General features: G+C 37.0%; 1 protein-coding gene across 2 annotated transcripts in view; it reads left to right on the top strand.

The window, feature by feature from the left end:
- SLIT1 (slit guidance ligand 1) overlaps positions 1-27,389 on the top strand; it is a 145,401-nt gene that overhangs the window by 83,281 nt on the left and 34,731 nt on the right. For both annotated transcript variants that reach the window (XR_015743520.1, XM_026701093.2), the window contains exons 5-13: positions 17,653-17,724; positions 19,140-19,211; positions 20,859-20,930; positions 22,076-22,239; positions 23,841-23,988; positions 24,614-24,685; positions 25,245-25,316; positions 26,012-26,083; positions 26,974-27,117. Coding sequence is in view for 1 of the 2 variants with exons in the window: in XM_026701093.2 (XP_026556878.2) it covers positions 17,653-17,724; positions 19,140-19,211; positions 20,859-20,930; positions 22,076-22,239; positions 23,841-23,988; positions 24,614-24,685; positions 25,245-25,316; positions 26,012-26,083; positions 26,974-27,117 (888 nt within the window). In the remaining variant the exon portion in view is untranslated. The remainder of the gene's footprint in view (positions 1-17,652; positions 17,725-19,139; positions 19,212-20,858; positions 20,931-22,075; positions 22,240-23,840; positions 23,989-24,613; positions 24,686-25,244; positions 25,317-26,011; positions 26,084-26,973; positions 27,118-27,389) is intronic.

Here is a 27,389-nt window from a genome sequence, read left to right as displayed (position 1 = left end):
CTGCAAATTGGACACAATTGAATGGAAGACAACAAAAGGATTTCAGAAAGTGATTTCAACTGGTACTCTACAAAAAAGTAAGGGAGTGGAAGTGCATTTGTAGAGGCAGAACCTGTCTTAAGAAATACAGTGAAGGGAGCAAGAGATGAAAAGGAAGAAAGAGGAAGAATCACTTTGTTGCAGCCTACATTGCTCACCATTTAAAATTGTGATTTTAAAAACTCATTGAGTGTCCAACTAAGAATATTTATAGCCACAAAACCATGGAGTTGGAAGGGATCACAAAGGTAATAATCTAGACCAGGGGTCTTAAAACTTGACAGCTTTAAGACTTGTGGACTTCAACTCCCAGAATTCCTCCTCCAGTCATGTTAGCACAGGAAGTCTGGGAACTGAAATCCACAAGTCTTAAACTTGCCAAGTTTGAAGACTCTTGATCTAGATCAGTCCTCTGCAATGTTTAGGAAAAGCAATGAGACATCTTTGAAAGTTGACTGTCTTCTCAAAAAAACTTCGTAGATGGAGACCCACAACTTTCTCTTCATATTTCACAGATCAGCCAGATTACTGACAATATCACTGAGGACAATGTGCAAAATTTCCTTCACACATTTAAGGAATTTATCTGGATCCCTTAGGGATCAGGGACAGACCATTTTCACTGGCTCGTGCTTTTGAATATTTCTGTCAGCTTTCTGTCAAAAGTGATCTGTCCATGATAACAGAGTCACCTTCTAATTTCCATGTCTTGGAAAATCTAAAATCATCTCAGGTATCTAAGAAAGTTTATTAGAACTTGATGTGAGCAGAACCTCAGTACCATCCTAGCCACTTTAACAACATCTACTATATTTGGATCTGTCAGATGGAGTACTTAATCAGCAGAATGGAATTTTTAAAGTTACTCTGATCTTAGTCAGCTGCATCATGAAAACCCAGCGGAGGGATGTGGAAGGTTTTTTTTTAATTATCCCATTTTTCATGACAATATGGTACTTCAGCTCTATAAAACAAGATTCATTCTGGGATAATATATGTTTTATCAGCAACTGATCTGGCATTCAAGAACAGGATTGGAAGATAGAACCATCATACTGCTACTGATTTCCTTGGCTGCATCCTGGAAGGGTGGCCAAAAGTTGCACCTTCTCACCATATCTCTTCCAGATATTCATTACTTAATGTTTCTGGCCAGACTAATATTTATTTCTCACTCATCTACATTCTCCAACTGCCTGTCTTAACACTAGGCCACAGAACCAATCATCGGTCCACATTCATTCCCTGACCTTGGTGTTCGCATAAGCATACAGAAATAAAAACACAGCAACTTTGGCCTCCCTAATGGGCTCTTGCTAGAATACAGATGCTGATCTCAATCCAGTTTCTCAGGGATATATTCACTTAGGGAGTTTGTAAATGAAAAATACATAAGCTTTTCATGTTGTTTTTTGAATTATTTATGATATAGCATTGGTAATAACCCCTTTAGCTTTAACAAAATGATGTTGCTTGACTTGAACAATTCCATGACTAAATCAGTCATTTCATTAGAAGCAATGTTCCACATCCTACCCTCAGTTGCTATATTCTACTACTGTCTTATTAAATCTACATTTAGAGCCTTTGTATATGGACCTTTTATTCTGACACTAGAGAGACACCTTACATTAAGTCTGTTGTGTATCTTTATTACACAGAGTCAAGAATTTAAGATTTGGAAAGGACCATTTACAGCATTGAGTCTAATTCTCTGCAGAGTCCTGAGATCCAAATGAAAGCAGACCCAGATAGAGGGCTATTTAGCATCCACATTCAATGGGGAAAAAAAATATTACCTCTCTTAGCAATTGGTTCTAAGCAGCTCTTACTGTGAGGAAAGGTGTTTTTTTTAATAACATTGAATTGGAATCTGTCTTCTTATGATTTAATTCATTATTTTATGTCTTGCACTCTGGAATAAGATATAATTTCTAGTATTGGAAAAGTACTATTATATCCTCCCCTCAGTTGTCCTTTCTCAAAGTTAAATTATTATTCATCTCCTCCAATCTGTTTAGCAGTGCTAACTGCCCAACTTTCTAATAATATTTGTTTGCTCTCCTGTTTATTTAGCAAATTTATTTAGCAAAGAACTGTTCTAGTTCTTCTAGAATCATTGGACATAATACTACTTGAACAAGGTCTGGTCAAAACAAAATGGAATGCAATATTGACTGTCTGTCATTTACGTATTACCATTCTAATGATACAACCTAAAATTGCATTCACCTTCTTTGCAGTCATGTCAGACTGCTCATTCATCCTCAAATGATAATTAACCATTTTTCCAAAATCTGTTGCTCAAGTATTATTGCCTTGTCAATCCCATCCTATATCTATGTATGTAATTTCTACAATGTTTAGGGGATTAATGTTAACCTCATAACTAAACAACATTTGTAAGTAACAAATAAATGTCAGTTTCAATTTTAGAGATATGCTTGATTCTGATATTAATATGAAATCACTCCAATTTCAAAGTTCACTCACTCAAATATTAGAATATGTCAAGTTTCTTTCAAGCAGACAAGACAAGTGGTTCATTTTGAACTACCAAGAAATGGCCAGTGATATTTTTGGAAAGTCTTGTAAAATAATTCAATTAGTCTCAGTACAATCAATGAAATTCCTGGCAATTTGTTTCTCTATATGTATTTTCTCAATAAACTACCTGAATAAACATTTGAAAAGCAGTTTGGCCCTTTTGAGAAATGTAGTATAGAATCTTCTCTGTTGAGTACATCATCATGAATAGGAAGTTTGAAACAGGAGCACATCATCCTGCATCTGTCACTGTTCTTTGACAACAACTTTCATTTGCACAATTCATATATTAACAAAAAACATATTAAATGTATTGCACTTTTGTTGTTGTTTTAAGATTGTAGGCTCAACTCAGGCTGTTTGGCAGGAAGCCATGCTAATATTTGGACTTTTAGTCTATTGGCTCTGCTCAATGAGAAATTTAGATCTCTCACTGGGTTCAGCAAGTTGTAGTTCAGCCTTCTCCAATTTGACATCATTCAGGTATGCTGGAATTGCAATTCCCAGAATTCCTAGACACAATAGTGTGATATGTGGCAGAATATCCCCAAGAAACAGTCAAAATTGTCCAGGAGGAAAAGATCAATGATTCACATTTTTATCTAATTATAAATATAATCTAAATCTTTTCTTAAAACATACTGTCTCCTATCTTGCAAGTTACTCATAAAGTAAGTGGAAAAATTGAATATTGTATTGAAAATATGGGTGCAAGCCTGTCCACTCCCCAAAAGCAGCAAATGGTGCTAATCTTGTTGTTTCCAATTTAAATTTTTTATCTGTCAAACATTTGTTTTCTAAATTATTATTTCAATTTGAAACTTTGAAAAGACAAATCAAATTTATAAAAAATTCACTGTATTCCATTGTCCCTACACTGTATGTTAAGAAGTACACTGAAGAAGAAGAATATTATATAAGATTTTAGCCTCCTGTTTATAGTGGATAAAAGGTTGAAACAGCACTCTCCATAATCAGCAGTTGTCTTAATTATTGCATGTACACAGCCCAGAAAAATCTTATGATAGTCACATCCACAATTTTGGCTTCATGGATTTTGGTGGCTATGTCACATATACTTTGCAAACTGTGAACATCTGAAAAATCCCTGTTGAAATCTTATAAATGCACAGGAAAAAAACACCCCACTGCAAGATATCCTCAGTGTATAGAGCTTCCATGAAGCTCTTCATCTATAATGCAAGCCTGGATGCACTATTGGTTTCATTTACCAAAGGCAGTCTTTTTCATCCTTGGATTTCTTTTTTTCTTTTTATATATAATTTCATATCCTGGGTAATATAACTGAACGTTGAAGAATGGAATTTATGCATTCAAGGTAAAAGAGATGACTAAAATTCCTGTAAAATATTTTTATGCATTTCTAGGTTGCATTTATAAGTGATCTAAAACATTTTTTGCGTTAGTCAAAAGTAAGATGGCTGCCAGTTATTATTACATATAACAAAGACAGTTGGATTGGCAGTTGGATAATGTCCTCTGTCCAGCACCTGAGTCAGTAGACAAGCTAGGTCCAAGAAAAGATAGTGCTGAAGAAAAAATATTGTCCTCAAATACATTGGAACAACTGGAAGGCTCCCATCACATGTAATGGGCACTAATTAAGTTAGACCTGGTTGAGTAGTATGGATTGCATATTGTTGTGCTACCTATGCATGATATTCCATATGGTTCCAGGGTTTAAAGTGGCCCTCTTGGGGCTACTGACACTGGATCTTTCTTGCATTCAGGGAAACAGTTACCATTTGGTCAGCTTCTCAGAGTTGCAAGATGAAGCTGCTGTGCAACATCTGGCCTGAAGCTAATCAGTAAACAGCTAACTGCAGGGTTTTTTTATTTTATTTTATTAATGAATTCATCCTTTGGATAGATTTTTTTTAAAAAAAGACTATAACTTGAAGGCAGAGCCATTTAGGAATCCTAGTCCTTTTGTTCTGATGACTAAAATGATCAAATCAGAAATGCAGTTTGAGAGTGCTGGGTATCAATTAGTAGCCCTATGTGGAGAGGATATACCTTCTATGGGTATTTTTGCATGGCTGACAGTTAAGGTGGATTACTATAATATGTCCTAAATGGAGCTCCTCTTGAAGACAAAAACTTGCAGAATTCAACTGTCTGACCACTAGTTGAAATAAGACAGTTTTGTCTCACCTCTCAGTATTCAGTGAGCGTTAATAATTATCCTGTGATTTTGTTGACCAATAATAAAGTGATGCTCATCCATCTCAAATGATAAAAAAATTATAAAATATGTAATTTGATACATAGATTTGATCAAAGCTGGAAATAAGAAAAGATAACATTAAAATTCCTTGTAGTATCCTGCCTGCCCAGAAGTTCTGAACTGATTAGAATCATGACAAAAGGTGAATTGTGAATCTCCTGCTGTAGAAATTCCAGAGGAATTATTCCTTATTCTTAGCTTGTGCATGGCAAAACCTTTCCAGTACTTCAAGATGTGATTATCCTATTATCAAAAATAATTTCAGATTAAGGTATAAAACAGTTACATTTTCCCCAATTTATTTGCAGAATCTGCTGTCCTAAATTACAAAATTCAAAGGGTTTTTCCCATCATCTTTCCAACAAAGACAATTTCCTCTTGTTAACTGTGTCTCTTCTCTTCAGTCTCTGTCTACATGTGGCTTTGCTAAGAAAGCCCCTGACTTTGTTTTGCAGATTAGAAGTAATGGCAAATGCAGTTCTTTGCAGCTTATTCCAGTGCTTAAATTAATTCATTCATACTCATTGTTGTTCCATAGTGGAATGTGTCATGCTTCACCTCCCAGCTGTCAGTTCATATTGTGTCTCTTTTGCTCTTTAGTGCTCAATTTCTTCTCCCTGGAAAGGTATCTGTCAATGCACCAATTCCATTGTACCTTCCTTTTTAAAAGATGAAACAGATGCGAGGCAGATACCTCCCATTGACTGTCTTGGATTTGAACTTATGCTTGTATATGTGCAGGGACATATAAGATATATATGGATGGAGGACTAAGGGGCCTTTCATAATATGCCCCTCTCCAGGCACTGAATTGGCTCAAGCATCTCATTTACATGCAGAGGTCTAAATACTCTTCAGATTTGTGGTCACAGCAGGAGAGGAAGGAAGCCACTGCTCCTGCAGTAAATTACATTTGAATTTGCAAGTGCCTAACTACTAATTGGACAGTTTTAAATTTGTTTTGGGAGACAGAGAGAAATGGATTTTTGGAGAGCTGATCAGAATACTATAAACCCTAGAGGCTTTTGATCATAGATAGCTTTAAATGTTGCCATGACAATTCCAGAGCCTGTCTATCACCTCCTGCCCAGTACGGTGGATAGTGCCATCCTTGCCCTTTTCTCCAGAAGTGGTAGTATTTTAAAATCTGCTACCATAAATATATTAATATTGATTCTGTTACTTTTTATATTTTAACCCTAACCAAACAGAGCTGTAATTATAATTTTAGGACCTGGCCCTTTGCTGCAGGGACGAAAAGCTTTATTAAACAAAGCTGCAAAATATGCTTCCATTTGACGCAGTACAAATATCGCTGGAGGAAACGTCTTTTACCCCAGCTAATTCTACCTGTCTGCTGTCTGTTGTCTGCATGTTTTCAGCAGACAAGAGCCAAACCAGCAGCTGTGAAAGCATCAGTCCCAGGGGCTGAATCAGAGGCGACTTTTGTGCTAATTACTATGTCCATCATGCGGGGAGAGATGAGATGGAAGGTTTCAAGGCTGCCTGCTGTTTTGGTGGTGCTAGTGACCAGCTGGATGGGAGGAGTTGTGAAACCTCTTAAAATTTTGGCTCCATAGGGATTTTTTTCATTCCTATCCCCGAAGTGACAGGAGAATGCATTGCATTATAGGGTGTTATGAGTTTTCCAGAGCAGGAGGTAGGGTACTGGCAGATCTTGGGGGGGACTTGAGAGGAATGGTAGCAGGTGCTATAGCAGCTTTCAAGCAGGCCTAATGTCCCATAGGAATGGAAGTCATGTGCTTAGTACCAGGAAACATCTATTTTCTAAGAAAAGATTAGCATTACACTATCTATCTATCTATCTGTCTATCTATCTATCTATCTATCTATCTATCCACACACACACAGTATGCACACACACAACTTTAACCAGCCAATATTCCATGGCTTTTCTGACAAGAAGAAACACAAAGATACTGTGATATGAAAGCCTTTAAAAGCCTTATTCCCACTTGCATCGCTCATTCATGCCTTGACATAATTTCCCTCCTTGCCTCCATGATTTAGCCTTTATCTCATCCCCTCCCATGAAAGAGACAGGCTTAAGTTCTCCTAAGTCCTACTAGTCTTAGATCTCATTCCTGTACTTTAGTATCTTCCAAAGCCAGCTGAAGATGTGGAAAATCAGTTGCATTTTATCATCCATTATTGCAGAGGTAAAGTCAGGTCAACAGTAGGAAGCACGATCAGAAGCATGTTTTGGGAGTGTTGAGAGGCATAAACATGTCCCTTCTCTCATTGCTAGCAACCTTTCACTTCAGATAGTTGGCTCAGGCTCTGTTCTCTCCGTCACAATATTTTCTGAGTTCCTTCAGATCTGTCAACTCCTTCGTTGGCCCCACCTACTCTCAACAGGCTTCCAATCAGGTTGTGAAGAACAGAACAAATCTCCATCATTTCATCTGAGAAAACAGAGAAATAAGCTTTTGCTTATTTGTTAGTTTCCCATACTGCATCTGTCCGGATTTCTTTTATTTCATATAATTTTAAACTTGGAAGATGCCTAACTGAGGCTTGAAGAAGAGAAACATTTACTTAAAAAAACATTGGCAGACCTCTAGAACTATCCTTCCCCCTTCCTGCTATAGTGCCCTGCTCTACTGACTAATAACAAGCTGCAGAAGAACAGCAAAGCTGGTAGAGAAACCATTGCCTTTGGCATATTCACCACAGAAGACATTTATTTATTTTATTTATTTTTATTTATTTGATTTGTCAATTGCTTACAAGATAATAAGTATATACATAGTTATGAATACATGAAATGGGTACATATAAGAAAAATAAAAGAAACAATAGGACAGGGATGGCAGGCACGTTGGTGAGCTTATGCACGCCCTCTACAGACCTCTTAGGAAAGGGGTGAGGTCAATAGGAGACAGTCTAACGTTAAAGTTTTGGGGGTTTGGGGAAGAAACTACAGAGTCAGGTAGAGTATTCCAGACATTGACCACTCTTTTGCTGAAGTCGTATTTCCTGCAATCAAGTTTGGTGCGGTTAACCTTGAATTTGTATCTATTGTGTGCTCTTGTGTTGTTATGGTTGAAGCTGAAGTGTTCATCGACAGGTAGGACATTGCAATGTATGATTTTATATACCATACTTAGATCAGACCGAAGACGGCGTAATTAAATGGAGGATAATGGATTGATTAATAATTGATTCCATGACTTTACAGGTGACGCAGCATAAGGAGATTGGTCTATAATTTTCAACTAGGCTGGGGTTTCTCTTTTTGAAGATGGGGATGACCGTGGCTTGTGACCATAGGTTAGGCAAGGAGCTGGTCCTGAAAGATTTTTCAGAGATTATGCTTAGAGGTTCGGCTATGGCAGTGGATAGCTTTTTTAAGAAGTAGGCACATATTCCATCCAGTCCAATAGATAGAGATGGTTTTAGATTGTGTAGTGCTTTTTCAACATTGCCTTCTGTAAAATTGATATGTATTAGATCATTGTAGTTATCTGTGGTTCGGCTAGGAAATACTGGGCTTGATCCATTGCTGCTTACAAATACTGAGCCAAAGAATATGTTAAAGAGGTTGGCTTTAATGGTGTCATCGTTGCAGTCTTTACCATTAGGTCCTATCAGGGGTGGGATGGACCTTGAGTCTTTTAGTTTGTTGTTTACAAAATTGTAAAAAGCGCAGGTGGAATTGGTGCATAGAAGGTTTTCCTCTTTTTTAATGTGATAATTGGTGCATTCAGTCTTTATCTGGTGGCATAAATTTTTGTATCAGCTTTTGAAGTTGGCAACGTGACCAGATTTGTTTTTCCACCAGAGTGATCTCTTTTTGGATTGAAGTTTTCTTCTTGTTATGGGTAATCTGTATTTTTTTTGTTTTGGGAGTTGTTGTTGGTACATATAGTTTGATGACTCTTTTGACTTCAAGTAAAAATATGTTGTAATAGTCTTCAACAGTATTGCATCCAGTGAATAGAGCTTGCCAATCAAGGGATGAGAGATCGTTGTCTATAAGATCATAGTTGCCTTTTTTGAAGTTATAATTGGGGATTACATCATTGTGATGATTTTTGTGTGGGTGTATGTTGAGACAAAAGTCAATCATATTGTGGTCACTGCTGGAAAAGGGTTCTTTAGTATGTATTCCGTAAATTAAATTCAAACTATTGCAGAAGATGAGATCAAGGCAGTTGTTTAGTCTAGTGTTGTTGGTTACTAGTTGTTCCAGTCCCAGATTTGTAACAGCATTGTAGAAGGTTGCGTGTATGGGATCAGTTGTACATTCATTTAGGGTCCAGTCAATATGAGGTAGATTGAAATCACCAAGAAAGATAAAGGCGTGTGGGCAGGATGCTGCCCATGTTAGTAGTGTATTTAGTTTGTTTACATGTTCGATGTCATAATCAGGTGCTCTGTAACATAGTAAGAATCGAAATGTGATATTTAAGGATAGTTCACAGATGATGGTCTCAGGAATAGCAAGCTCCTGGGTAACTTGGATGTTTTTTAGATGTAAGGACTTTTTATAGAAGATAGCAACACCACCTCCTCTACGAATTTCACAATCTGATCGGTAAACATGATAGTCTCTTACTGTGATAATGGAGTCAGGGAGAGATGCCTTGAGCCATGTTTCACAGACAAATATGATGTCGAATTTAGCCATATTTAGTAAGAGGAAAAATTCAAGTATTTTATTTGCAAGGCTTCTTGCATTGAGTTGCTTGCATTTAAGGCCAGCAGTAGTTGGAATTGAGGTAGTTAGGGGCGTGCGTGCCTCGTCTTGGGTGATGGTGGATTGGTTGAGGTAAGGTTGTGGTTGAAGGTTAAAGCTGAGTTGCGGGTTGTGTGACTTACTTTTGATACAGTCAGCATGGTAGTCAATGTACAGGTCCTTCTCTCCATTGTCTAGACGTTTTTTGAGTTCAGTGCGGAGTACACGGGAGCGGGCACATTGCTGTATGGTTAGGTCAGGGCGACAACGGTGGTTCTTATGGTTGGTGTTGGTTTTGGCGAGTGAATTTATAGTGTAAATGAATTTACGTTTGCTTGATTCATTTTTGCAAATGACCATTGTTTGGCAGTGGCTTAGAGTAAATGAATTAAAAATGGAAATTGGCTCTTTAATTTTATAATAGGTAAAAAGGGACTAGGTTGCACCATCTAGTTAGGTGGAAAGATAGTTCAGCATAAGCTAAGTCATGCCCAGTATGGAAAAGAGAAATAAGAAGTTAATAGAATTAGAAGTTCCCTTCAGGTCTCTGAGTGCAGTCTTTGCTCAGTACAGGAATCCAACAGATTTGATGAGTGAAATGAAACAGAGCCCTCTGAGTATTTGACTTACTCTTGAACTGCTTTTATTGTTAGGAAGCTTTTCCTAATAATTTGAATCCCCTTCCTGTAACTTAAATCCATTACTCAATTTCTCTAACTCTGGAATTATAGCAAGCATCACTGGAGCCACTTCCATGTGACAGCCTTTCATGCATTTGAAGGTAATTCTCCTCGGTGTTCTCAAGGTTAATATGCCCAGCTCTTACAGACTCTCTTCAGTACTTAGTTTCCAGTCCCTTGATCATCCTCATGGCTTTAATTTAGCCGAATCATTTAGTTTCTCTGAATTCTTGAAGTCTGATAGCCAGAACAGGAGACAGTATTCAAGACTGGTTCTGGACAAAAATAAGCTGAAGCACTTCCTCCAATGATTTTGAAACAGCTTAAAATTGAATTCCTTGTTTTGGAGTCAGTTTACTTCTGATTCATGTTTAGTTTGCAATCAAGAATTATTCCATTGAGAAAAAGAAAATGTTACTTACTTTTGACGTCCTCCGTGCCAGGGGTCTCTCACTTTGGCAACTTTAAGACTTGTGGACTTCAACTCCCAGAGTTCCTCAGCCACCTGAGAAGAATGAAGAATAGAAGCCTCAAATATGTTTTTCCAACTGAATGTGAAAGCACTTATAAACAGTTTTAAATGCAGTTTTGAAGAAAACTATGCATCAATTTAATTGTCATGTCATCGAGCTAATACTTTAGCATTTTCACAAAAAGGGTAGTTTGTCAGATACTTAGCTGGTGTCCCGGTTTGTTTTGTCTATAGGATTTTCATAATCTGTTGAGGAAGTTACCTAATCAAAACATAAAATAATTTTAATGTCTAGATTCGTTCTTTACAAATCCACTCATATTTCTGGTAATCACTGCATTGTTTTCAAATTGCTTACAGATCTTTTTGTATAGAAGATTTGCTATGATCTTCTCAAGAATCTTCCCAGGTTTCAGGTGAACTGAACTGAGTTTGCATGATTTTCCTTTTCCCCCATTTGATGATAGGAACATCCCAGTGAGTTAGTACTTCATCAGTGCTCCATGATTTTTTGGATATGGTGTATAAAGATTTATTTTCCTAAGATGAAATTCATCTGGTCTTGGAGATTCAAAGTAAATAGATCTTCCATTACCACATTTCTATCAAGCTCATGCTCCACCCTTGCCTTTTCAACTTGCTTTTCATAATTAACTCATGGAACTCATCCTTAGTTTTTGAAAAAAAAAATTAAATCAAAGTAATAAGTGAATAGTTGTTGTTGTGACCTGATAGCCTTTTATCAGGCAAACCATGGAGAAGTTCAGCAACTGCTGTAATGATTATTTTATTTTTGTTAACTTTTTGTTGTTTTACCAAACTTAACCTTTTTTTATTCCTTAACCTATTATTTTGATACACCGTTTCTACTGTTCTGGGCTGCTAGTACATATTATTCCTCAATGACTTGGCTGGTTTTCCAACTCCTACATGAGTCCTTGTTTATTCTGAGTTAGAGAAAGGTGAACTAAAATTCAAATTTTATTAGCCTTTAAAATACATCAAGATTCTTGCTTGCTTACATATCTAATGGCATAAGTGGGGTGAAAATTTGAGAAAGGAATACTACAACTGCACGTTGATTGTTTCGCTGATGGCAACTCTGCATTGGAAATAGAATGGTTGATCTGAGGCAGTAAGAAGCAATTATCAACCTGCTGTGTCCAGCCCTAATCCTCTCAGCACAAGGAACTAGCAAGCCAAACATGCTTCAATCAGGTTAAAGTGTGAAGTTGGGATTAGTCAAGAGAATGAGAGGCACATAATACCATTGCATCCCCTTATTGCATCTGGCTCAGCCTGGCCCTGTAGGGCAGGAGATTAAATGTTTGGCTTGCTTGTCTGAGCGAGCACCCCACTGAGAAAGTTGTGTGCTATGGATGTCAGATAGTTTGGCTTCAGTTCCTTGCTGAATGCTGGCCAGCCCATTGGGAGACCTTGATTTCAGTCAAACACCCATCCCAGATAGGCCTTAAACATATACTGCATGATGTAGGAGACAAAGATAACAGGCATCGGGTGCTGAGGCAGACACGTGTTCTTGTGCAATTCCGGCGCCATAAATTTGTGGTAGGATGGGATAGCAACTAAATTAGAAATTTTGTTAGATTGGTCTTAAAGTCATGGTCATTCGATCAGAGTGGAGTTTTAGTTTCCAGGCATTAAATCATACGGTCACATGCTAAGCATAATATAGGGCATTTCTTGATACAGTCACTATAACACATTTGACAGGATCCTGATGGTTTGTGAAGATTGATTGGAGTCTGCAAATGTCAGTCCTGGAAAATTTGATATTATGTTGGATGGAAGCTACTGAGGTCAAGTCACCCAAGAACTGATGGGAGAATTGCATTAACTTTAATTCAGAGATACCTGCCCCTTGGTTATCAATGCTTTTCATCAGATCCAGGGTACCTTGGTACCCCTGCCTTTCTCCTCTCTTGAATAGTTGTCAGGAGAGGCAAAAGGAGGGAAAGAGAATGTAAAAGCTGAATCATGACTTCTATGTATGAGGACACGGAACCTATGCCTAATAGTTGTACTAAATTGTAGTGTAATTTAATGCTTTTATTTATGGCAAATCTCATTGAGTTTGATCTTCTGCTTATAGATTATAAATAGGTCTAGATTACTCTGTTTGATACTTTATAATTGTTAATTTATTTTATTAAACACATTTTATCCCATTTTTGCATCAGTTTGTGATTTCTTAAAGTCTGCATAAACATTTATATGTATTTCCATAATTATCATGTGCATTTTATTTATTATTTATTCAATTTCTATAGTTGCCCAACTCAGCTAAATGAATTTGGGCTTTATCTTTTTCTCTAAAGTTACAACATGATTCTTTTCTTTCTATGTACTCTTTCAACCTATCCTGTCTAATCTTTCCAAACCATGAATCATACATTCATTTTTTTTGTTTATCACAAAAAATGTATACAAGTGGCCTTTGACTTACATCCATTATTGGGCTTTCAATTTCAGTTGTGAAAGTCATAAAGCACTTCAACACATGACTATCCCTGATTTTATGATATTTTTGTTGTTGTTGTGAAGCAAACACCACAGTCATTACGTGATTTCCACAATTGTTAAGCAAACACTACGGTCATTAAGCAAACACTATGGTCGATAAGCAAACCCAATGCAAGCTATGGGATGGGTTTTTTTGGAAACCTGAAGTAAATGCCAGTTTCTAACAAAATGTCATAAATCACGGTCACAGGATGCTGCAAATGGCCATAAATTCAGGCCAGTTGCCAAGCACCTAAAATGTGACTGCCAAGGAGGGCAGAGGCATCAAAACTGGGTCGTATTTAGCTTTTTCGGGGTCCGTTGTAATTTTGAAAATTTGCTAAGTGACTGGTTGTGAATCAAGAACTACTACCTATAAGGGATTTCCAGTCAGCAATAAATGCAGATATGATCTTTTCTCTAAATGAAAGAACTCAACCTGGAAATCATCTTCACCAACCATTACTCTCTTGTATGTTGTACTGAATCATTCCATCTTTTGTGCATAAATAATCCTGCTGTAGTTGTCATATAGATCACATGAATCAGTGTATGTATTGAATCCAAAATGTTCTAACCTTTTCGCATGTCCACCAAACATGATCTCATATACTTTCTTGTTTGCATTTCCTACATGAATTTGAGGCACCATTATACATTCTTGACAATTTCGCTGATGACAATTTTATAAAAATTGCCTTTATGACTATAACATAGTGTATATCACATATTTTCCATTTTTTCCATTTGTATATTGTAACCAAAAAATTTAGCCCACTTTATCATACACTCTTTCATTAGTTCTGTTTCAAATTTCAAACAACAAATTTTGAAATTCATACATTTTAGCAATTGCATATTCCTCATTTGTACATAATTAAATTTTCAAATTGTTTTACAGTATTCAAAATCATAAACTTTCTAAATTTTTATACTGTGATATTCTCTGATTAAATAAAGAGAGGGGTGTGAGAGGGAGTACTAGAAATTGAAACTTTAAAACAATGAAACAATCATATGTAATTAGAAAGAATATATGATTTTGTGTAATTTCCTTAGAGTTTTATTAATCCACTCTTACACCCCCATATACATGTAGTAATTTTTTAAATCAGAATTTTATCACACAATTAAATATGGAAATAAATATGGGAAAAAATTAAAAAATAATTAATTCCCAGTTACAGCATGAAGGAATACAAATTAGATCAGTTCATATTAAAATCCAAACCCAAAAAATATTTTTTGCTTATTCTTAGTTAAGTAACAAATAATAAAGTAGCATAAAATTGGAGATGAATAAAATAGGGCCTTAAAATGATTCAGCTGTGTAGAACAGTTATCCGCATTGCCAGGAATATGCTTGGTGAGGCAGATGGGTCTAACCACATGCTCAGCTAGTTTCCCACTCATTGCTAGGTAGTGATCTCTTATTCTGTAATAAAGCTGCTTGTCTTTGGATATCCATTTATCTGACTCAGCATGAATGAATGGCTGGATGGGGGAAATAGCGGCCAGGTTATTCTTCTAAAGTCAGACAAACTGTCTGACTTGCTCCAAAGTGTTATTTATCAACATTGGAGCAGTTCATGTCTGGGAAAGTGGCAGCTTAATGTTCCCTGGAAAAGCCATGAAACTGAAATCAGAGTTGTACAAAAGAACCCCTTCCTTTCCTCCAGGGAAAAAAAGATCCTGAAGGAAGCTGTCTCTGGAAGAGAAGATCTCTAAAGGTCAGACACTTCGTTATTCTTCCAAGCCCTGCAATCCCACAGTTCTGTGGCAGTTTTACAGAGGTCTTGTTGACTAACAGCAGAAGAGAGACAACAATCCAAAAGTGAATAAAAATTCTCAATAGGAAGGAGTGTATGAGCTGAGTTGATACATCTTCGGGGATCTATTAAATCTATCAATGTTGTCCCATTTTATAATAAAGCAATTTATATGGTTTAAGAAATTGGAATGAAAAACTTAAATTGTGAGAAAAACAGTACTCTTGAAGATTGTCCCTACAGAGAATTTGATTCTTTCATGCTTTCATGTTTGTGTTGCTACTGAAAAGCACAGGTTGGTGACACAGAATTGACAGAAACTCCTGGGTTTCTTGACAGAACAATGGTCCCTATTAAACCTTTGTTTTGGTCACCAGGATGTTTAATAGTGAATTAGTATATACTGCCATACTAGTGGACTAGAGTGTGTGCACTACTAATCATTGCCTGGGGCAACTTTCTGAACTAGGGAGAAGAAAGAGGCAAAAAAAAAATCTGCCTCGTATAAAGCAGTCCTGTGAGGAAATGAAGGCAGATGTTTTCAAGGCAATACTTTCTCTCCATGAACAGAAAATGCACAATGTAATTTGTGCAGCAAGATATGAAACTAGTTCTGTCTCTCCTAAGGCTAACAGATCTGTTTTGCAAAAACCTAGACACCCACTAGATGGCAGAGTTGCTTGGAGTTTTGCAAACCACACCTGATAGCCTTAGTTTTCATCACCACAAAAATGCTGATCTAATTTACAAAGCATTGCATATCTGTTTAAAAAGAAATGTTTCTACTATGCCATGAATCACTTATGATTGGTTGCTTGGCACAAAATGTGCAGTAATCAGGACTTCTCCAATGTACATGTCAAATCCAGATGTTCTATCTCAAAGATCTTAGAAACAAGACACTATACACAGAATGGAGGGATATGCCCAATGTCAATTAAAAGCCTATTCTGCCCCCTGCTGGAATCTAATTCAACATATTGTCATTCAATTATTTGCAAACTGTTGAACAATATAGTGCGGTATGTGTCTTTGTGTGTGTATGTCTGTGTATGTCTGTGTTTGAAAGAGTGAGTTTTATACATTGTAATCCACTAATATGTAATGAATTCCCCAGTCTTATCTTGGTAGCTTTTATTTATGCTGTGAAATACACAGTCCATCAACTTCAAACAAACCAGCCACATAGCAACAAAAGAATTACTGTACAAAAGAAAGAACTCTGAGAGACATAACTGATTTCAGCATCTATTGAACATCCTTAAGCACAGTTTAAATTTTTTAGTAAAGTATGATTCAGAACGTAAAAAAGTTAAAGATTGTATGTCAAATGGATGAAGAATTTAAATATTTAGGGTAGAAGTACAAAGTGGGAATTCGAATAGAAGAGCATCAAATATTTTGAAAATTATACTTAGAATTGTATACAACATTTTATCTTTGGTATGATATTCCAGTTTTGATTTCTATAATGAATAATGCTTTTCCCCAAAAATGTTGAAAAAGATTTTAGAGGTTGGATCATTTTTCTTTTTTTCAAGTGTGGTAGCAATGTTGCAAAGTACAACAATACTGGAAATGTTTAAAAGTAGAATGGAAAAAAATTGGAAAGTTGTAATTCCATTACAACCTGAGATAGTTTTATTAAATTGTGCTAAACCATTTATCCCTTCAATGGATCCTATGTGATTTTTACTGGAAAAGTTCTTTGATTCATTCTTTGGAAGAAAGGCTAACTAAATGGTGAGAGTATTCTTAAATAATATCCTAATTGAAAACTAAATCCAATTTAAAATTTAATCGCAATTGGAAACTATACTTGGACTATAATGTACTGTAAGGGCTATCTAAATATCTTAATTTGAAGATGTTTCAAATTATACTTATACGATCAGTAAAACTTACAGTATTGATTTTATACTATTGTTTATGGACTTGTTACTGATTTCTGCTGTGTTAACCAAGAACATTTAGTTTTAAGTTCCACAGGGATGTTTAAATGCTGTTGAAACATCATCAATTTTATAAGTCTTTAGTGACATATTGGAATATGTTATTTTATTATCTTAGATTTTTTTTGTTTGCTCCACAGTACTTTGTTATTAGTGTCTTATTTCTTGTTCGTACATATTTTTCTATATTTACCTATAGCAAAATTATTCATCTAGTATTTAAAAAATACTAACTGAATGAAGAAAAAAGTGGACAAGTTAAGTTGAAAGAAAAAGACAGAGCACAGAGATCTGTGAATCAGGATTTCAATGTGGCTCACAACATACATGCCCAAATCCAAGGATACATATTTTTTCTTTTTAAAAAAAGTTAAAATACTGACATATAAGATTTTTCAATAAATGCAAGAAGAGTTCCTTGAACTTCTTAAAACTAAATCATTAATTATAGGAATAGGTCACAAAATCTTTCTGTTGCAAAGTTTTTCAAAGTAAAAGAGCAGACAATGTGGAATCATTATTTCCAGAACTCATTCTTGATTAGGTGCCATCAAATCAGTGTTGACTGCTGGGAACAACAAGGATACTTCTGATGTGTGTAACAATAATAAAGATGACCAAGCATCTGGGGTTCACTAGGCCTTGTCTTCTATTGCCTTGTCAGCCCTCTTCCTCTTAATTGATAATTTCTTTTTTCTTCTTCAAATTTCTCTTTTGCAGAGACCTGAGTGAGAACTTTCTTCAGGCTGTGCCTAGAAAGGCATTCCGTGGAGCCACTGATCTTAAGAATTTGTGAGTGACCATGGTAGACAGGATAGTGTGCCATTGCATTATGCTGTTGATTTTATAGTTGATTATGTGCCATTAAATCACTTTTGCCTCAACGGCCACCCATAACACTATAACAGAGTTGGAAGGGACCTTGGAGGTCTTCTAGTCAACCCCCCTGCTCAGGAAGGAAACCGTATAGCATTTCAGACAAATGGTTGTCCAATCTCCTCTTAAAAGCCTCCAGTGTTGGTGCACCCACAACTTCTGGAAGCATGTTGTTCCATGGATTAATTGTTTTAACTGTCAGGAAATTTCTCCTTATTTTTAGGTTGCTTTTCTCTTTGATAAGTTACTACCCATTGCTTCTTGTCCTGCCTTCAGGTGTTTTGGAGAATATAGATTGGCCCCCAAAATTTTTAAAACAATTTTTAATTAAAGATTACAAATAGAATAAAAACTATATCAACTAAAATATATATATAAGAATAAAAAAAGAGAGAGAAAAGAGATAACTTCCCCATTCACCCCGATAAGTACAATGTAAATAATTTATCACCATATTTATCACCATATTTATCACAGCATGTACTCTCTTCACCTCATATCTCATCTCTTAACTAAAATCAAAGCCCAAATTCTTGTCATTTGTTCTTTATCAGAAAAAAATCTACAAGGGGTGCCAAATATAACTAATTATCTATCTTAAACTTGATCAAATAAGCCAATCTTATATTTCTTGTCTTTGCAGCTTTGGATTTTTTTTTCATGGAAACAGCAACAACTAGACATCCTAAAGAGTTTAATCTAGCCACTTCATAAACATATAATTAGCACTCTGAAACCTAAAGAGTTCATCATCTGATATTATATTGTCAATCCATTTTCATTATGTATTCATGTGGTTTTCTTGGTATAATAGAGAGGTGGCTTATTATTGCCTTTCTCACATAGTATGAAATGATGGCTTTGCCATCCACACTAACCTCTCCAGCTCTTCTTACATCACTGCTGCTCCACATAAATGCTTTCTTGCTTAAGATGGGCAGCCAAGTGACCGTCATGACTTGGATACTCTGGTGGGAATATGTACTCTTGGCATACATATTTTTATTCACCCCTCCCAGGAACCTACCATTGAAATGAGGCAGCATAACAAGATGAGACAGATATGATTTCATAAGCCTATGCAAAGGAAAATAGGTTATGCCCACTTATTATGCAATATTTGTGGACACTGGTCCACCCGAATCATAATCTCCCCAATCAGACCTTCCCATCCTTTGTTCTTGCAGTTCTCTAATCCTCCTTATTTCTGATCACAGTTTTCTTGTATTCCTACACTTCTCATCTGCTAAAGCTGTGCTGATGTAGGGAACATCTTACTATACAGTATATCTAGCTTAGGTAGCAGTTTTATCCTATCTTTCTTCAAACAGGCAGCTGGACAAGAACCATATAAGTTGCATTGAAGAAGGGGCCTTTCGTGCTCTCCGGGGGTTGGAAGTATTGTAAGTATCTCTCTTAATGAAATATACAAGAGTCTACTTTGTAGCCTTTCCCAATCTCAGGATTTTCCAAATGTATGGATTCCAAATCTCAGAGTTATTATTACCGGTAGTAGTTATGCTGTTTGCAGAATTTTGGAGTTGAATTCCTCATGTGCGGAGGTGGTATTCAGCAGGTTCTGACCAGTTCTGGAAAACCGGTAGCAGAAATTTTGAGTAGTTTAGAGAACCAGCAAATACCACCTCTGACTGGAGATTTTACAGTATCCTTCCCCTGCCACGCCCACCAAGCCACACCCATATAACCAGTAGCAAAAAAAATTGAATCCCTCCAATGCACACGTGGGCACCAGGATGGAAAAGGTGTTCTTATCTTTTGCATCCCAGATTGAGTTACAGACTTAGAAGCCATGGCCAATGTACTCTCAGATCACCCCCTTTGAAAGTGGATTTTGTAAGAGAATTCCTACAACCCATGACTGCCCTTCCATTTGTGGAGAGTCATTTAGTAGATAAATAAATGGTTATCAAACTGAGAAGGGGTCCCCCATATGAGATTGATAGGAATTTGTGTTTCTACTGAACACTTAATCTGATAGTCTAAAGTGGCTCAGGGTGCCCAGCTTCCTCTCCCAGGCTGTGGCTGATAAGGATAGCAATTGCTTCCTAGTTTGGGGGACGGAGAGGTTTAGATATGGCTGCTCTTGGGGGAATTGTGGTCGTGATGGGCGTGGGGGAATATGATGAGAGTCAGAGTGACTTCTTTCCAGGGACCATGAGGCTGATGTTTGCTCCTGGTTTGGTGGTCAGTTCCTCAGTCTAAGCCCTGGTATCCTGTCAGCAGATTTTCAGAGGCTTTTAGCTGCTGCTTCTGAATGCAAGTTTAGTTTGTAAAACTAAACTTCCCTTATAAATAATTTAGTACTGATTGGTAATTCATGATGAGTAATTTAGAGGGCTAACTGGGCATGTATCACTTCAGGAGTTGTATCCAGTTAGGGTTTGAGTCTGGCATCAGCAGAGATCCTGGGGCAGGGTGGAAGTGTGGCAATTGTCATTTGGGATCTCATATGGCTTTCAGAACACTGTACCACAGGTCACTGGATATGAAACCCTGCTCATTAAGCTGACCTGTAGGGATCAATTGGGTTTTGTGCTGTTGTACTTTTCCCTGCTGCATAGCAATCTCTTTGCCTGAGCTACTTGATACCATTTCTGGATTGGGAGTGGAATTCCCCAGACTTAATGCCTTTTGGTATCTGACAAACCACCTCTTCCTGATTATATCTGCCTGCCCCATGAGTCTGGTGGAGAAGACATGCTGTAGGTTCTGTCTGCCAGGGAATTACATCTGGTGGGTCCCAGGAGGTGGGCCTTTTCTGCCATGGTGCCGACCTTGTGGAATCTTCTTCCCCAATATTTTTTTTTATTTTTTAATTGTGACTGTTTTAATCTATTTGTTTCTAATTAAGTTTAAATTAAGTCACTGCTCAGACTCACTTTCTTGTGAGGTGGACTACTGTACAAATATAATAAATAACAGATGATAGATAGATAGGTAGGTAGGTAGGTAGATAGGTAGATGACAGATAGTTAAAATCATATATTTCAAGTATTAAGTGATGCTTTTCCTTTTTCTCATTCCTGCAGGACTTTGAACAACAACAATATCAGCTCCATACCCATCTCCAGCTTCAATCATATGCCCAAACTGCGTACTTTGTGAGCACATAAGGAAATGGCTCCTGGGTGTGATAGGGTTGGGGAGGTAGAAGCTTATTGACTGGGTATCATATGCATCACGATGAACCAGAAATCAATAAATATAAGGGGCTCTGATGGAAATTTTAGATTTTGCAGATTACCTTTAGAATTAATGTTTTCACAGTATGAAATGCTCCCAACATGCTGGGTCTTATTATGTGGAGTTCTATAATAATAAGAGACTCATAGCAGATGTTAACATGTAGCCAAACTAGGGTACTTTGGAAAACCTAAATGGGGACAATACTGGTAGTTCTTGGATAGAAGAACATCAGAAAATCTCTGGGCTATAAGCTGGACTGGAAAGCAAAAAACAAAAACTTGGTGAAATCATGAACCAATTCTTATGTTGCTATAAAAATTACTTGTACAAATCCAGGTAGACATTAAAGCTTGACTTGTGAGATACCATAATAACTTGGGAAGATCTTCAAAAGTTTAGCTGTGTGGCCAAGGACATGTAATTCACTCAATCACAAAACCAGTCAAATCTCTTTATTAGGTGTTCAGGCAACATACAGTAAAAAATAAAAACCATTTAGGAAACAGAGAATCCAACCCAATTTCAAAAAGTATATGGTATCCCACAAGATCTAGCAAGACATCTACCATCGGTAGCCTTTCCCCATTGGCTTGGCTACTGTTGCCAATCAATGCTTGAGAGATATGTTCTGTGATGCTCAGCTTTAGCTATGATGCTTCTTTGGCTACTTTTTCTCCAGTTCTTTTTTTTTTTTTTTGAAGATTTGATAAACAAAATTGGACAATTAATTGTGTTTATGATTCTTACCATACAGCAGACTGAATGGAATTAATTAACTTGGACATGACTCAGTCTGAGGTTGGTTAGTGGGTTAGTTGACTATCTCAAATGGCCCTTTTTTGAGGGCCTTCCAGGAACAGTGTGGGCGGGTGACCATTTCAACCCACTTCTTATTGCAGAATTCATTCCTAATCCTATAGAATCAGAATCTCCTTTCAAGAAAATGTCCCCATGTCAAATTCATAAGCTTTATCCTAGAACTGGCTTTGCAAATCAGAAGTATCAAGCAAAGGATGCTTTTTTTTTTCTTTCCTCCCACACCTTTACTTTGTCTCTGCAGCCGCTTGCACTCCAATCAGCTGATCTGTGATTGTCATTTGGGTTGGCTTTCCCAGTGGCTCCGCCAGCGACCTACTATTGGACTCTTCACACAATGTGCTGGTCCCCCATCCCTTCGTGGTCTAAATGTTGCAGAAATCCAAAAGAATGAATTCAGCTGCTCAGGTCAGTGGCATCAGCAAAGTGCTAGGAGCTTTCTCTGTGGGGGCAGAATGAATTTTTTTCCAAGCCTTGGACAAAAATCGTCTTAGGATTCCCAGAACTACCAGGTTATAGTGACAATGAATAGTGACATTCAACTAAAGCATGCATCAGAGCTTCACAATTACTTCTCCTTCCCCCTGCCTTCTGGCATCTGCCTTTAAAGAAGGGGCAAATGTAGCACATTGTTTATGACCTAATTACTCTACCATTCCAAGATGAAATATCTTCCTGCCTTCAATAATATTGCTTCTGTTAATATAGTAGCATGACTGTCCTAAGCTGTAAGAGGGCATAGAGCTATTACTAAATTCTCCAAAGAGTAAAGCAAATTGGACAATTTGGACAACTGATTGGGATTATGATTCTTAACATACAACAGACTGAATGGAGTTGATTAACCTGGGCATGACTCAGTCTGAGGTAGGTTAGTGGGTTAGTTGACTATCTCAAATGGCCCTTTTTTGAGTGCCTTTTGGGAATAGTGGATGGGTGAATGCCATCACTGTAGAGGCAAACAGAAATCTGGGTGACCATTTCAGTCCACTTTTTAATTCAGGTAAAAACCTAACCGGCAACCTCTTGCAGCTAACACAGTGTTAATGCTTTTGGATGGTTTCCTCCCTTTGGATGTCTGCACCAGAACAGATAGACCTTATGTCATGCTGTCTTCCTTCTTCCACAGAAATGTTTATTCTATTTCCTCTTCAGTAATTTTCAATCACACTGTAACATGGATCTCTTCAGGAGACAGTATAATATCTTCACTTGCTAGCTATCCTTTTTCTTTAAAACATCTCCAACATTACTACTATCTTCCTGCCACCTCCAATTTCAACTTTTTCTTTCTATAAAAGACTATGTGCATGAGTGTGTGTGCGTGTTAAATCTTTTCTCACAGTTAAAAGCTGTGTAAACTCTTCAAATCCGAAAAGAAAATATAATCATTATACCACCTTTTCCCTCTGCACCTGGAAAGAGTGTAGATTAGAAATATGTAAATATCTAAAAATAATAAGTCCATATTTGATTTGAGACTGCAAGAAAACATTGCCTACTGGAACTGATGCCTCTCATATTCATTTTGAACTAATACCGAGTTCAAACTCTGAGGGACAGGAAGTATACAAACTGTAAAAAGAAAGGGGCAAATATGCCCTTAAACAAGGCTGAGTGGGCAATGAGTAAAGAAATCAGAGAGAATGGAAAAAGCAGGTTAGCAATGTGAGAGAACAGAGAACTTAAACACCTTATATATCATTTTATGATCTCACAGAAATAGAAGCTGTATGGTAGGGATAATCTGAGACTGGAAAAAAGATGGGAGAAAATGAGAAAAGATTTGACCTTGTGTTGAAAGATGTTGCTCCAAAGGGTCAGTTAATCGAGTAAATGCCTTTGCTTAGGTCAAGCCAAATATTCCCCACATTATAACATAATATCCACTAGCAAAGATTAAGGGCATGTACAAAAACCTGTTTCTCTGTGTGCACTGCAGAAGCATTCATTCATCTTTGCTCCTCTTGTATAGAAAATCCAATAACTTTCTCCTTGTCTCTCTCCAGGCCAAGATGATGCTACCAGAACTCACATCTGCAGTTTTTCATCTGGGTCCTGTCCTGCCATGTGTACTTGTAGCAATGGCATTGTAGATTGTCGTGGCAAAGGTCTAACAGCCATTCCTGCCAACTTGCCAGAAACCATGACAGAGATGTAAGTAGGAACATGTTGGGTAGGAAATAATTATGTGATCTAGTAGCAGTGGAGTTAGGGGCAATTTTATCTAGGAGGGTTGTTGTTGTTTTGGCTCTAAATGAGGCTACACTGTCCAGATTAGACTTGAACACAATCTGATGGTTTATCCAGGCTTAAATACAACTTGTAACTAAGTCATGCATTATGTCCAAGTAACTATACTAGGAAAATGAATTATGTAGATTTGCAGGTTGAGATAATTGAGAAATTGTTTACTGTGTGATCATGCAATTACATCCACATAAGTAGCATGCAAATTAATGTACAATGTGCTGAATAGCGAAGTGTGTATATGATTATATTGCTTCACTAAATGTAAAACTCTGCATGGATTTCCAAAACATATAATACATCCATTTAATTGTACAATTTAATTGTAAAAATATTATTAATTAATCTGCAAGCTGAGCTGAAAGTCATGCTAGTTTGGCTCATGTACAGATAGGGAAAAAAACTCTCCTTTCTCTTACGCAGATGATTGTGTTTGCTCTCTAAAATGCCCCTACTGAATAATATGGTATTTCATCTATTTTTATTGGTGTACTCCAGTTGTTTTCTTTCTAATACTTGGCTTATAACGTAGACGTCTGGAACTCAATGGCATCAAGTCCATCCCTCCTGGAGCCTTCTCATCATACAAGAAGCTGCGTAGGATGTGAGTGTCTTGATACAGATCATTTCCATCCAATCATTCAGCTTCTGTCAATTACATTTCTCCCCACCTTTGGTTTAGTCTATGCTTTTTTGGCTTTGTGCAGCCTTTGCTCATTGTACAATTAACTTTTTATTCTTGATGTCTATCTATTATCCATAGAGGAAAGGATAAACTGAACAAAAAATTAGGTTGATGAGACCTAAATCAGAGACAAGGCATTTGAAATCCACAGGTGTGGTTAGTTATCCTTAAACAGGAAGAATGAATCCAACTCTGAATCTCAGGAGAGTGGTGCAAGAATATATTATGTCATGTGGGTAAAGAATGGAAGAAATGAGGAATAGGCCAAGGGTTATATATTTCTTCAGCTTTCCAAGGTTGTCAAGTGGTCCCTTTGCTGTCCATCATTGTCACAGAAAATATCTACTTATTGTTATCTATAATTCAAGACTTTTAAGCTTGAAATGGCAAATACTGTTTGGGGAAAGAGTTTATAGGGAAGAAAAGTGGCAAGGGTTTTGAGTGTTTGTGAAAGTTGATTTTGTCCTATATGTTTTAGAGACCTCAGCAACAATCAGATTTCAGAAATTGCACCTGATGCTTTCCAAGGCCTTCGTTCACTCAACTCTCTGTGAGTAGTCAGTAGGGGAAAACATATGAAATATATTACTACAGTTATGGATGCAAATTCCTGCTTGCATGTTGAGAAAGAATGTTCTTCTTTCGTAACTCCACTTGCACAACTTAACTGATGCCAACCAGAGTAATACACAATATCCTGCAAATGCCAAGCTGGAACTCCCTGAAGATGCAAATCTCTGTTCCCGTCTTTCTTTGACCAATATTTTCTATAGCTATTTCAGTTTCTAGATACTGCTAAATCTCCTTCTTTAGAAATTCATTTGGCTCATCTCCTAAATACAATGTGTAGAATAGTTACCTCATAATTCATTTTCATAGTCAGTTAGTTAGTTTCAGAGAGAAAATATTTCTGTGAATCAGGTTTTCATGCCATTATGCTGATTAATTATACTACAGTATTGCAATTCTTCCTTTCAGGGGGTTTGCAGTGGAATGTTTGAAAACTGCTGCTTTATAGAGTTTTAGCTACTCATCTGACTTAAGGAGCTGCATATTTTGGGTGTATTGGATACAATATTTATAGGAACCCAGTTTTTAATCTTTTTAAATGCTAAAACATTGTTGACATAAGGAAACTGTATATTTAAAAATGAGCCTAAGATTAAACAATACACGATAGCCTCCTCTCTCAATACACTATACAGGGCATCGCTAATCCAAGGACTGATTTTATTTCTTTTTCAGAGTCTTGTATGGGAACAAGATCATGGAATTGCCCAAAGGAGTATTTGGGGGCCTCTATGCACTACAACTACTGTAAGCACCAATAAGTAATAAATAGCTAAGTGGCTATCTGGATATCAGCATAGTAGGAGACCATTAGATGCCTCTATTACAGTCATCTAGAACTTTATTTCCAGTGACATAGTTATTATTTATTTTCAGAAACTAAGAGCTTCCCCAATTGCTTAAAAACTAATGATACTGTACTCTGTTTTCCTCACCGCCTGCCTTACTCATTTATATTTTCCTCACATTTTCACCCCTAGTTGCTATCATTTCATTTCCGGCACCAGCTTCGACATCTCTTCCTAGCCTACCTTTATTCCCCTTCCAGCTGCATTATTCCAGACGGAAACATTGTTTGTTGACAGCCCTATCAATCTTCCCTGTGGACTTTTATCTCTGTCCCTTTACTTGACTTGAATTAGGGATGGATAAATAGCTGTATACTTTTTGTCATTTTTCCCAACCTTAAATGAATGGCATCAGTTCTTAAAGACAACTACTGAAATGCAGATTACCCTGTACATATATTTGTTTACTCTTTCTTCTAATCCACAGTTTTGCAAGCAGTTTCCATGATATGATATAATGTGGTACATTATTCCTAGTAAGATGTGCATGAATACAGTTAATCATACAGCTTGAAAGATGCAAATATTATTTATTTATTTATTTATACAATTTATTGGCTACTTGAAAGATGCAAATATTAAAGAATAACTTTACTTAACTTTTATATTGACTTCAGGTTAAAATGCAGGTTTAATTTATTTATTTGCATGAGCTTTACTAGTAGTAACTTGGTGGGGTGCACCTGGGTAGGTCCTTTGCATAATGAGCAAATAATTTTGTCAAGTATCCAGTACTGTTATCACAGCATGTGCACACATTACTACAGTATGATTGCTCCATCACTCCAGGCTACTGAATGCCAACAAGATTAACTGCATTCGGGCAGATGCCTTTGCTGATCTGCAGAACCTCTCACTGCTCTCTCTTTATGACAACAAGATCCAGACCCTGGCCAAAGGCACTTTTGCCACCCTGCGTGCCATCCAGACACTGTGAGTGCCAGCTTCCGTACAGATTTGTCTAGTAATGATGGGGTGGCAGGAGGATGGTAGAAGATTTGAATTCTGGAGTGCTAAGGGGAAGGCCGGCCAGAGTCTGAGGGAAAAGAACCAGGAGATTACCAGGAAGCTCATCAGGCAACTTTGGGTCAGCAAAAACCATTCCATGGGGTTGGTGTGAGGTAAAAAGAATGGAGGACAAAGTGACAAAGGCAGGTTATAAACCTAATGAATCCATAAATCATGAATTAATAAAATAAAATAAA

The sequence above is a fragment of the Pseudonaja textilis genome, chromosome 4 (assembly GCF_049901715.1).
Source record: "Pseudonaja textilis isolate UNSWEBS1 chromosome 4, rPseTex1.2, whole genome shotgun sequence".
NCBI classification, from domain to species: domain Eukaryota; kingdom Metazoa; phylum Chordata; class Lepidosauria; order Squamata; family Elapidae; genus Pseudonaja; species Pseudonaja textilis.
This window is presented reverse-complemented; position numbering and strand designations above follow the sequence as displayed.